Source organism: Scyliorhinus torazame, chromosome 2 (assembly GCF_047496885.1).
Source record: "Scyliorhinus torazame isolate Kashiwa2021f chromosome 2, sScyTor2.1, whole genome shotgun sequence".
In the NCBI taxonomy this organism is placed as follows: domain Eukaryota; kingdom Metazoa; phylum Chordata; class Chondrichthyes; order Carcharhiniformes; family Scyliorhinidae; genus Scyliorhinus; species Scyliorhinus torazame.
The window spans coordinates 179383689-179395932 of record NC_092708.1 but is presented as its reverse complement, the minus strand read 5'-3'; the positions used below and the strand labels follow the sequence as shown (position 1 = coordinate 179395932).

The following is a 12244-nucleotide window of genomic DNA, read 5'->3' as shown; positions in this document are numbered from 1 at the left end:
CGTAGGGCCAGCTGGACGGCCCTCCAAACCGTCCCATTCTCCCGTTCTACTTGCCCTTTTCCCCGGGGGTTGTAGCTGGTCATCCTGCTGGAGGCTATACCCCTGCTGAGCAGGAACTGACGCAGCTCATCGCTCATGAATGAGGATCCCCTGTCACTGTGGATGTAGGCGGGGAAACCGAACAGAGCGAAGATGGTGCTGAGAGCCTTGACGACGGTGGCAGACGTCATATCGGGGCATGGGATGGCGAAGGGGAATCTGGAGTACTCATCGACCACACTGAGAATGTACGTGTTACGGTCGGTGGAGGGGAGGGGCCCTTTGAAATCCAAGCTGAGGCGTTCAAAGGGGTGGGAAGCCTTCACCAGGCGCGCACGGTCCGGCCGGTAGAAGTGTGGCTTGCACTCCGCACAGACCTGACAGTCCCTGGTGACTGTCCTTATTTCCTCGACGGAGTAGGGCAGATTGCGAGCTTTGACCAGGTGGTACAATCGAGTGACCCCCGGGTGACAACGGCTGTCGTGTAGGGCCCGGAGTTGGCCCACTTGTGCGCTGGCACATGTACCTCGGGAGAGGGCGTCTGGGGGCTCGTTGAGTTGACCGGGGCGATACAAGATCTCATAATTACAGGTGGAGAGCTCGATTCTCCACCGCAAGATTTTATCATTTTTGATCTTGCCCCGCTGTGTGTTATCGAACATGAAGGCTACCAACCGTTGGTCCGTAAGGAGAGTGAATCTCTTACCGGCCAGGTAATGCCTCCAATGCCACACAGCTTCAACGATAGCTTGGGCTTCCTTTTCGACGGATGAGTGTCGAATTTCCGAGGCATGAAGGATGCGGGAAAAGAATGCCACGGGCCTGCCTGCCTGGTTTAGAGTGGCGGCAAGGGCGATGTCTGAAGCGTCGCTTTCTATTTGGAAAGGCAGTGACTCCTCCACTGTGCGCATCCCGGCCTTGGCGATGTCTGCTCTGATGAGGGCGACAGCGTATTGTGCCTCGGCCGCGAGGGGGAATTGGGTGGACTGGATGAGTGGGCGGGCCTTGTCCGCATAGTTTGGGACCCACTGAGCGTAGTAGGAAAAGAACCCCAGGCAGCGTTTGAGGGCTTTGGGGCAGTGGGGGAGGGGAAGTTCCATGAGGGAGCGCATGCGGTCGGGGTCGGGCCCGAGAAGTCCGTTTTGGACCATATCGCCGAGAATGGCGAACCGGGTCGTGCTGAACACACACTCCTCTTTATTGTAGGTCAGGTTGAGAAGAGTGGCAGTGCGGAGAAATTTATCGAGGTTGGCATCGTGGTCCTGCTGGTCATGGCCGCAGATGGTGACATTATCTAAGTATGGAAAGGTGGCCCACAAACCGTATTGGTCGACCATTCGGTCCATCTCTCTTTGGAAGACCGAGACCCCATTTGTGACACCAAAAGGGACCCTAAGGAAGTGGTAGAGGCGGCCGTCCACCTCGAAGGCAGTGTGTGGCCGGTCCGACTTCCGGATGGGGAGCTGGTGGCAGGCGGATTTCAGGTCAATTGTTGAGAAGACCCGGTACTGCGCAATCTGATTGACCATATCAGAAATGCGTGGGAGGGGTTAAGCGTCGAGCTGCATGTACCGATTGATGGTCTGGCTGTAGCCCACGACCATCCTGTGTTTCTCCCCAGTTTTAACCACTACCAGTTGGGCTCTCCAGGGGCTGTTGCTGGCCTCGATAATACCCTCCTTAAGCAGCTGCTGGACTTCGGACCTGATGAATGTCTTGTCCTGGGTGCTGTACCATCTGCTCCTAGTGGCATCGGGCTTGCAATCAGCAGTTAGATTGGCAAAAAGGGAGGGGGGATCAACCTTGAGGGTCGCAAGGCCGGAAACGGTAAGGGGGGTAAGGGCCCGCTGAATTTGAGGGTGAGGCTCTGGAGGTTGCACTGGAAGTCCAGGCCCAACAGGAGTGCAGTGCAGAGATTAGGAGGGACATAGATGCGGACGTTACTAAATTCTACGCCCTGGACCGTGAGGGTGACTGTACAAAAGCCTTGGATCGGGACGGAGTGGGATCCGGAGGCTAGGGAGATCCTTTGATTGGCAGGGTGGACCGCGAGGGAGCAGCGCTTTACCGTGAGGTGAGCGAAGCTTTCGGTGCTCCCGGAGTCCAGCAGGCACGAGATCACGTGGCCGTTGATTTTAACCATCGTCGACGCGGTGGCCAGGTTGTGCGAGATTGATCCAGCGTCATCGAAGCGAGCTGCGGGTAGCCACCGGATGCTCCGGGTGGCGAGCGTGTGCGGTTTCGATGTCGGGATGTCCGGAGACCCTGTGGGGGACAAGATGGCGGCGTCCATGGTGCGCACATTGCGGGGTCGGGACAAGATGGCGGCGCCCATGGGGCGCACATTGCGGGGTCGGGACAAGATGGCGGCGTCCATGGTGCGCACATTGCGGGGTCGGGACAAGATGGTGGCGCCCATGGGGCGCACGTGGCCGAAGGGGGACAAGATGGCAGCGCCCCTTGGTCGCACATAGACACAGAAGGAGAAGATGGCGGCTCCCATTGTGTGTCTGGCATGGGGGAGGGGGCGATAGCGGGCACGATCGCAGCGACTGCGTGGGCCTGGCACACCGCCGCGAAGTGGCCCTATTTACTGCAGGCTTTACAAACTGCAGTGCGGGCCGGGCAGTGTTGGCGGGGGTGCTTCTGCTGACCGCAGAAGTAGCAGCGGGGACCCCCGGGGTGCGCGGATCGGCGTGCGGCGCAGGCGTATTGGGAAGGCAGGGCCCCGGTGAGGAGGTCGTCGGCGAGGTCCAAGAGGGGTAGGAAGGAGTAGAAGGGTGGGCAGCGCGGCGGGAGGAGTATGATTGTACGTTACGAGATGCGACCGTCATGGAGAGCACCAATATTTTCGTCTCCGCCAGTTTGAGCGGTAATTGTTCTCGGATGCGGTCCAACGCAATCCCCGTCACGAAGGCATCGCGCATGAGGAGATTCGCGTGTTCGGCGGCTGTAACGGCCTGACAGTCACAGTCCCGGACGAGTGGAATTAGGGCCCGCCAGAAGTCTTCGATGGACTCACCAGGTAGTTGCGAGCGGGTGGCGAGTACATGCCTGGCGAAGAGCCTTCTGCACATAGTGTTCCTTAAGGAGTTCCATTGCTTTTGTGTAATTCGTGGCGTCTTGGATCAACGGGAACACGCTGGAACTCAGTCTGGAGTCCAGGACATTTATCTTCCGAGCCTCCGTTGGCTCAGGGTCCGCAGCCTTGATGTAGGCCTCAAAACATGCTAGCCAGTGAGTAAAGTCTTTCCTGGCGTCGGGCGAGTGCGGATCCAGCTGCAGGCGATCGGGCTTAATTCTGATATCTATTCTGTGGAAAATCTGACTGTAATAAATTGATGTACGATCAATTGAAGGAGACGAAGGAGATAGGACCTGGATAGGAGTGACTGCGGGCTGCCGGGCTGGACACTGGCGAGCTGGCTGGGGTGAGGGGGGCCCTGCTAGGGCTGGGGAAGGTAGGTGATGGGGGGAACTAGCCACGTGGCCGGGGTGACCCCACCACGGGACTGGGGCGGTGTCCAGGCATGGACTGCCATTACTGGAGCCAATTTCCTGCTCACCCACTGACCACCCATCTTGGCCCCTGGTTCTACAGAGTGACGCTGGCCGTATGGATGCCCCCACACCCATACCCCATCCTTCGCCACAACCCCCCGCCACAACACGCCGCACCCCCCCCCCCCCCACCAGCTGCCACCCACCGGTGGCCCACCCACGGCAACACCCACAGTAGCCGCTATGGGGGCTGCAATGCACAACCAAGGCAAGGGCAGTGCCAGGCCGACTGTACCCCTGACATCAGGGACGGGCACCAGGGACAAAGACCCCCACGGTGCTGGCTAAGACGGGGCCAGGGGTTGGGGTGGGGGAACATGTGGTGGCAGAATCCACGGTGCCAACTGGGGCCACAATGTAGCCTGGTGGACCTGGTTGGGCACCATGCTAACATGTCAGCCTTTCATCGCCTGCAGACAATGAATATTGGATTTCAACCAGCAATGGTGGTCTTCCTGCTCGTCGCCACAGCCCTGGGGGATGCCCTGCGGCTGTACAAACTGGCGCTACTCGAGGAAGCTGCAGCAGTGGAGTGGGCAAAAGCGGAGCGTGCCACAGAGGGACAGGAGGCAGCCACCCAGGAGGAAAGCCGGCCGCCCAAAAGGCCGAGGAGGAGGAGGGGCGAAGGAGGCGCCGCATGAGGCCTCGCGTAAACTGGCATCGCCTGTCATTCGAGGACCTGCTCACCGGGGCATGCCTCGAGGACTCCGGCTGAGCAGAGAGACAATGGGACATAGCTGCCAGATGATGGCACACCTGGCACAGCAGAGAATAGGGGAGGACACCTGCTCCTGGTGGCAGTCAAGGTGACGTTCTCCCTGAACGTTTACACCACGGCGTTCTTCCAAGGGCCGAGTGGGGACCTGTCCGCGCCATCACAGAGGCCCTGCATACCCTGGCGGCTCAATACATCCATTTCAATGTGGACAGAGCCAACCAGGATGCCCGAGTTCGCCGTCATCGTCAGGATGCCCCGGGTCCAGGGGGTGATCTACAGAATGCACCTGCAAATGACAGGCCGCTCTCCATAAACCGAAAGGGATTTCACTCAGTGAACGTGCAGCTGGTCTGTGACCATCAGCTGTGCATCATACAAGTCTGCCCCCGATACCCGGGCAGTGTGCACGAAGCCTTCATCCTGGCACACTAGACAAATCCTGACATGTTTGAAATGCGCCCACCCACATCCACCCCTTCCCCTGGCTGGAGCGTTGGCTTTTGGGCGATAGGGGTTATCCACTGCGGTTGTGGCTGATGGCACCTATCCGAAGGCCATAGACCAGATCCAGGAGCATGATCGACGATGCTTCGGCCTCCTGAAGATGCTGTTCAAGTGCCTGGACCTCTCTGAGGAGCCATCCAGTATCTCGCTAGGAGGGTCGTCCGCATTGTAGCAGCCTGCTGTGTCCTCCGCAACATCGCCCAGCAGACGAGCAAGTGCTGGAGGGGGAGAAGGAAAACCGGACCTTGTCCAATGTGGAGGATGCGGAGAAGGGTGAGGATGGGAAGGACATGGAGCCCAGGCAGGCACGGGAGGCCGCACAATGTGTGCACCAGGGCCAACATGCATGGGATCGCCTCTAGGTTCACCGGCTGGAGGGACGCGGGGAGAGAGAGTGGAGGGGGCGGACTTGCCAGGGGCACGGACATCGTATACCCCCCACACCCCCTCACCCCCCCCCCCCCCCCGCACCCGCGGGTCACCCCCCTTCCCCGCTCGCAACTCCCTTTGTGATTCATGCCTGTCGCACTACAGGGTGGGGGCTCTGGGCTGGCAGTAACAGCGGGTCTGGTCCATGGGATGGAGGATGATGACAACCCGTTTGCAATGAGGTCAAAGATGTAGCACTCCAGTGATCCAGCAGCCATGAACAAGAGTGACAGGCACTGCTGGTTTCGCTCACCACAGCACCAGTTCTCTCGTTTTTTGACCCAGCCAAAAATACAAGAATCTCAACTGATGCATCACAGGATGGTTCGGGGACGATCCTACTCCAGCAGAATCTGGAAGGAGACTGACTGCCAGTGGCCTTTGCATCCAGGGCAATGTCCGACACTGAATGACAATATTCCCAAATTGAAAAGGAGTGTCTTGGGCTTGTTAATGGACTGTCGAAGTTCCATGATTAAGTGTATGGGCTTCCAACCTTCATTGTGGAGACTGACCACAGGCCACTGGTCGCCATCGTGAAAGAAAATCTGAGTGAGATGTCACCGAGCATGCAAAGAAAATTCATGAAGTTGAAGCGGTATGATTTTGAGTTGGTGTATACGCCAGGTAAACATCTCATTGTGGCTGACACACTTTCCAGAGCTACCGGCAATGAGGAACCACTCCAGCTGGATGAGGATGTCCACGTAAACATAGTGACAGAGTCTCTGCCAGTGTCTGACAACAAGTCAAAAATCAGTAAAGAGGAAACTGCCAAAGACACTATCTTGCAGAAAGTATATCCATGAACGGTGGCCTAAAGGATCCTGTTCAAGTTTCTACAATGTTCGCGCATAATTAAGTGACGTGAATGGATTATTGCTGTGGAATCAGAGGAAGCGGGGCCTCACTTCCTCCCCGCAGCCAAGCTCCACCTCAGCGACCTCCCTTTCCTCGGGTCACCGAAGATGTCCAGGGCCCTCTGCTTGGCCATGGTGAAGGTCCCCCACTGCAGTCAGTGGAGGGCCGATTCGCGGGCAGGGGGGACATTATCAGTGGCTGGGGGCACTGTGGGAGGGGGGTGGTCCGCGACGCGTGAGCCGGGCAAAGGGGAGGACTATTTCGCTGGCCGGGTCAACAATGGGCCGGCGCCATGTCAGTTATTCTGGCGTAAAACGGCACCGTTTCCACGCCGGCGTGGGGACATAGCCTAAAAATCGGAGAATCCAGCCCCCTAGTCTCAGAAACGGAGAATTCTGCCAGTTGTTTCTATTCACCGGTGAATTTAATAAACTACCTGGAGCTGTTAATCCTCGGAGTCATGGGGAAAACTCCTCGCTGGTTGGAGTCATACCTGGAACAAAGGAAAATGGGTGTAGTGGTTGGAGGTCAATTATCTCAGTCCTGGAACATCACTGCAGGAGTTTCTCAGAGTAGTGTCCTTGGCCCAACCATTTTCAGCTGCTTCATCAATGACCCCTCTTCCATCATAAGGTCAGAAGTGGGGATGTTTGCGGATGATTGCACAATGTTCAGCAACATTCACAACTCTTCAGATACTGAAGCAGTTCACATCCAAATGCAGCAAAACCTGGATAATGTCCAGGCTTGGGCTGACAAGTGGCAAGTTACATTCGTGCCACACAAGTGCCAGGCAATGTCCATCTCCCACAAGTGAGATTATAACCATTGCCCCTTGACATTCAATGGCATTACCATCGCTGAATCTCCGACTATCAACATCCTGGAGATTACTATTGACCAGAAACTGAACTGGACCAGCTATATTCACTGTGGCACGGCTGCACAGTGGTTAGCACTGTTGCCTCACAGCGCCACGGTTCCAGGATCGATTCCCATTGGGTCACTGTCTGCTGAGTCTACACGTTCTCCCTGTGTCTGAATGGGTTTCCCCTCAATGTTCATCCGCCCCTGCAATCATTGCTCAACAAGTAAACACTGGTAATGACCCTCCAGCTAATGTTTATCCCATCCTCCATTGTACAAATGCACCCTCCACTTTCAGTTTCAGCATTAGAGGGAAACTTAACTTTATGAAAGGGTTGATAAATCCGGAGCCAATCATGGAGCATTGCTACAGTGTACTTGGTGTCTGACTTCCTATTTCAGTTAACAAGTCTGTTCAGAAAGGTCCCATCCATTTGAAGTCAATGTTCTCCATTATTTACAGGCTGGTTCTAGCACTGTGTCTGTCTGAACTTCCAAACAATCAGTGAAATGAGGAACAACAATTGGAGGAACACCAGTAAATATTCTCTTTACACTTTTATTTTGATCCACAGAATACAGCAACACACCAAAGAACATTTACAAACTATAGAATCTCCCAGTTACAGTAAAATGTACAGTCAGGAAGCCCAGGTCCCCCGCCCTTATACATGAACAAGTAAAGTACAATCGATAACATCTTCTTCAATGGGACTGAGTCTTCTTGTGTCCACACCAAGCACGGCCTTTTAGACATTTCATTCATGGTTAGTGTCGGTCTCTTGAATCATCGTTGTGTTCCTGCAATGGACAGAATCAACAGAACAGTCATTTTCAGATAGACTGAGTTCAGTCTGGGTTCAATGTTTTATTGTTGTTGATGATCAAGAGGCAATTCTCTGACACAAAGTCCCAGTTTATACTCACGTTTGAAGACACATCAAACGATGTTTCTGCTGACTTGCTTCTCACCTGCATCAAAATATTCAGATTGATCCATTTAGAACTAATATTGAGCCTGAGAATGATCTTTAAACCAAAGATTTCACTGATTATTAGCACCAAATATGAGGAAATATTAACTCCTTCAATTTCTAAGGTCCAACATCAATCATCTCCTTCAGGCGCTGTGCCCTAACAGGGTGTTGGTGACCATGGACTCCCATTAGATTGGTTTATCATTATGTTTAGCAAAGTACTGCAGTGGTTTGCTGTTGCCTCCTGCAGTATGTTGACCAGGAAACTCTCCCACTCTCACTGTCTGCCATCAGGAGTATTGGAAGGATTTTCAGGCTGATAATTAACCTGTTTCTCCACGATATAAACACACCTTCCATGACCAACAAGTCCCAGGGTGGAATTGAACCCAGAGCCTCTAACCCACAGGTCGGGACGTTACCCATTACACCACACAACCCCTGCTCTCAATGTGCTTTTAATTGAATAAAAACACCGAGCGCTCTCAGACCCGAGTGTGATGCAGCTGAATCGAAGTTTCAACAGTTATTATTTTTCATAATCATCTGACACAAAATCCCAGATTCTACTCACACTCGGAGACTCCTCCAGGGATGATTCTGTTGACTTGCTTTTCACCTGTTATAAAATATTAATATTTATATGGTCAGAACGTGCGATTAATGAGACATCTTGTGAACAATTTGAAAAAAATTCCAAATCAAAGATATAAATGTTAATTAAGGAATTATTAACTTGGGATATTTTGTAGTTGCGATTAAGTGACTCAGTGGAGCAGAGAAATCCTCACCAAACATCTCCTGTTCTCCACCACAGCAATAATCCACCCAGCTCTGGGACAGTGGGGCTGCGGGGTCGATGGATAAACTAATGGAGGCTGAGATTCTCCACCGATTGGGATTTATTGTGCTGAATCTGCAGTTCCCCTCTCGGAGTGACCAGTCATTATTGTCTATTATTGGTGAGAGTGTAAGAGACACTGCCCACCCAATGCTATTGTTTGTACCTGTCCAGTCCTCTGAATAATCTGCTGACTTTATCTTCATGGATATCATATTCATTCTGTGTATTTGTGTCGGAGCCTCAGACTCCCCTCCCCCAGTATCTCAGATAAAAATAAATTCTCTCACATTCCATTCTGACACAATTACATTCTGGATTTTAAATGTTTTGTTGATAATGCTGATCTAGGGGAAAATAATTGGTCAGCATTCCCAGTTCATCCGGTTAAAGGTGGTGCACTAGGCGCACTTGACTAGGGCTAGGATGAGTCGGTTGCTTGAGGGGGTGGAAGATAAATGTGAACGTTGTGGGACGGCCTCAGCAAATCCTGTGCATATGTTCTGGGCCTGTCCTGAGCTGGTGAGATTTTGGGTTTCCTTCTTCAGCACCATGTCGGCGATTCTACAGATGGAATTGGAACCTAGTCCCCTGGTGGCCATATTTGGGGTGTGAGACCTGCCGGAGCTGCAGACAGGTGCGGGGGCGGATGTCTTAGCCTTCGCTTCGCGGATCATTCACAGGCGGGTGCTTTGGAGCGGAGGTCAGCTTCTCCATCTAATACCTCGGTATGGCTAGGGGATTATATGAAGTTTTTGCATCTTGAGAAAATTAAGGATATGTTAAGGGATTCAATTGAGAGGTTTTATAAAGGTGGCATCCTTTCATTCTGTTTTTTAAAGAGCTAGTCACCGTCAGCTGTTAGGGAGTGGGGATTGTGGGTTTTCTTTGAGGATGTGTTTTGTTTTATTTTATTGTTCTATATTCATTAAAAAATGTTCAATAAAAATATTTTGAAAAGAATTCCCAGTTTATACTCACATTTGGCGATTCCTCGATCAATGTCTCTATTGATTTGGTTTCAACCTGTATTAAAATAATAATATTTCGATATTCAGCACAGTGGACCAATGAGACATCTTCTAAAGAATCTGCATGTTAGAAAGCCCATTGTCCTGATGTGTATAATTGTGACTTTACCTCAATACTGTTCTCACTCGATTCTGATGATTCACTGTTGCTGTCAATTGTCTTCAAACCTCGACACTCCACATCAACCTCAATAACCTCATCAGCAAAATATTCAACACGGCTTTTGCACAAACCTTTTTCCTGTCAAAATAAAACACAATTCTTTTAAATTATTTACGAATTACTTTAGAACATAAGAAATAGGAGCTGATGTTAATCATCCGGTCCTCGTACCTGCTTCACCATTCAGTCCAATCACAACTGAACCCCTATCTCAGCTCATTTTCTCACCCTATCCCATATCTCAAAACTCCCTTAATGTCTGAAAATCTATAGATCTCTGTCTTAAAGATACTTAATGATTGACTGATTATCAACATCTCTCTGAGGTAGAAATTTCTAAAGGTTTTTAACACTTTGAGTGGATAAGATTGTCCTCAACTCTGCCCCAAATAGCCGCCCTCTAATGATAGGATGACCCATTGTTCTAGAATTGCCAGCCTGTGCAAATAACACTGTTAAGGATATTCCATTAGATCACCTCTCATTCTTCTGGGTTGCAACAAACAGAGGCCGCGGTTACTCAATCTCTCCTCACAGGATAATCTCCTCGAATTATATCCTTTGTAACACAACTTCGAGGGCAGTATGTTCTTCCTTATGAAAGATGGTTAAAACCATTCACAGTCTGAAAGGTGTGGCCTCACCAATGCTCTGTATCATTGTATGAAGCTTCTTCACTCTTACTCCCTTTTTAACAACTTTCTAACTACAAGCTCAGCACTGACACAGGGAGTTTCTATGATATAACTCCATACACATGAGGGTTTCGATGTGACAATCTAACTGAGGACTCACTGCGGACTTTTTGGAACGGAAGTGACAGCCGGGATCATCAAATTCCAATCCCGAATTCTTGGAGCATACGGTTTCTTTCACAGAGAATGTTAAATCCACGTTGTACGACACTTTTCCTGTGCGATAAACCTAATGAGAGGAAAACAGGTCATTCGTGTCTGAGTGAACCTAGTGTTCGTACTCTGAACTGCTTCACCCATCAGTGTGAGAACAATATAATATTCAGCTCCTGTTTAATAATCAGTGTCTAACTGCACTCAGTAATATTCTTGTAGACTTTAGACAGTGAAACACACTGAGACCAGGACACACTTACATCCTTCACTCTTCTCCTGGTTATCCCACACAGATTGGTGATCTCGGTGATTTTGTTCAGTTTTAGAACTGACGCTCTCAGAGCATCCTTAGGGCTCGGCATTCCTGTCGGGAGAGAAAAGGAAAGTTGCACAAAACACTGCTGCATTCTTCAGTCAATTCTTTTTACACATTGGTCAAATCTGAGTGAGTGAATCTCATTGCCAATAACTTGTTGCTTTATGAGGTGTGACTCTCTCTCCAGTACCTACCTGAGCAATGGAGGATCTGCATTGCAGCAATGGTGAGGAGTAAGGATTTCATTCTGCCTCGTGTGTGATCAGCTGGCTGCTTCCTAAGAGTAAAGGAGCTGCTTCTCTCTCTCGCTCTGCCTTTCCCTTGCAGTGTTCAGTCTTTATATCCTGCACCTCCACCACATTCAAACACTGACTCATATTTGCTCAGTTTGGTGATCCTGGGCAGCGGAAGCTGCTGCCAATTGGCTGTAATATGGGCAGAACTTCCTCTAAATATCATAATTGTGTTTACATTTGTAGAGATCAGAGATTATTCCTCAGAAATTAAATAATGAACTGATAGAGAACAGGAAATGATCATGTGTAATCTGTACAAAGTCACTCTCAGTTGTGTGAAGTAACCCACTGAGGTGCACCTCTGACCACATATCTGCCCAATCACTAATACCACCTTTTTCCATTTCCATAACCTTTCCTGACGTCACCCTTGTCTCAGCTCATCTGCTTTTGAATCTCTCATTCATGCCTTTTTTCAGCTTAGATTGAATATTCCAGCCCCCTCCCGGTTGGTCTCCCACATCCTTCCCTCAATCCATAAACCTGAGCTCATCTGCAACTCTGCTGCCCATGTCATAACTTGCACCAAATTCCACTCACCCTTGTGCCCTCTGACCTACATTGGTTCCCGGTTAAGCAATGCCTCAATTTTCAAATTCTTCATCCTTTCTCTCAAATTCCTACATGGTCTCATCCTCTTCCTGCAGTTTCACAACCCTTCGAGATCTCTCTTCTCCTGCACATCTAGCCTCTTGAATAGTCCTGATTTTAATCACCCTCCTATCGGTGGCCCTGCCTTCAGCTGCCTGAACCAGAAGATTTGGAATTCCCTCCCTAAACCTCTCTGCCT

The 12244-nt window shown here is 50.9% G+C and overlaps 1 protein-coding gene across 1 annotated transcript; it reads right to left on the bottom strand.

Moving 5' to 3' along the window:
• Positions 1-7522: 7522 nt before the first annotated feature.
• Positions 7523-11495, bottom strand: LOC140407817 (secreted phosphoprotein 24-like). The gene is made up of 8 exons (XM_072495068.1): positions 11353-11495; positions 11103-11206; positions 10787-10915; positions 9938-10069; positions 9779-9823; positions 8531-8575; positions 7907-7951; positions 7523-7780 (listed from the first exon to the last, which is right to left on the bottom strand). Exons 1-8 carry the CDS (start codon positions 11402-11404, stop codon positions 7748-7750), a joined length of 585 nt encoding a protein of 194 aa, XP_072351169.1. The 5' UTR covers positions 11405-11495; the 3' UTR covers positions 7523-7747.
• Positions 11496-12244: the final 749 nt, after the last annotated feature.

Excerpts from the sequence above, each read along its gene's own strand:
- LOC140407817 (XM_072495068.1), bottom strand. The coding sequence starts at position 11,404 with ATGAAATCCTTACTCCTCACCATTGCTGCAATGCAGATCCTCCATTGC. Across the intron at positions 8,576-9,778 it reads TGATCGAGGAATCGCCAAAT|GTGAAAAGCAAGTCAACAGA; the intron begins GTGAGTATAAAC and ends ATTTTATAACAG. Across the intron at positions 7,952-8,530 it reads CCCTGGAGGAGTCTCCGAGT|GTGAGAAGCAAGTCAGCAGA; the intron begins GTGAGTAGAATC and ends ATTTTGATGCAG.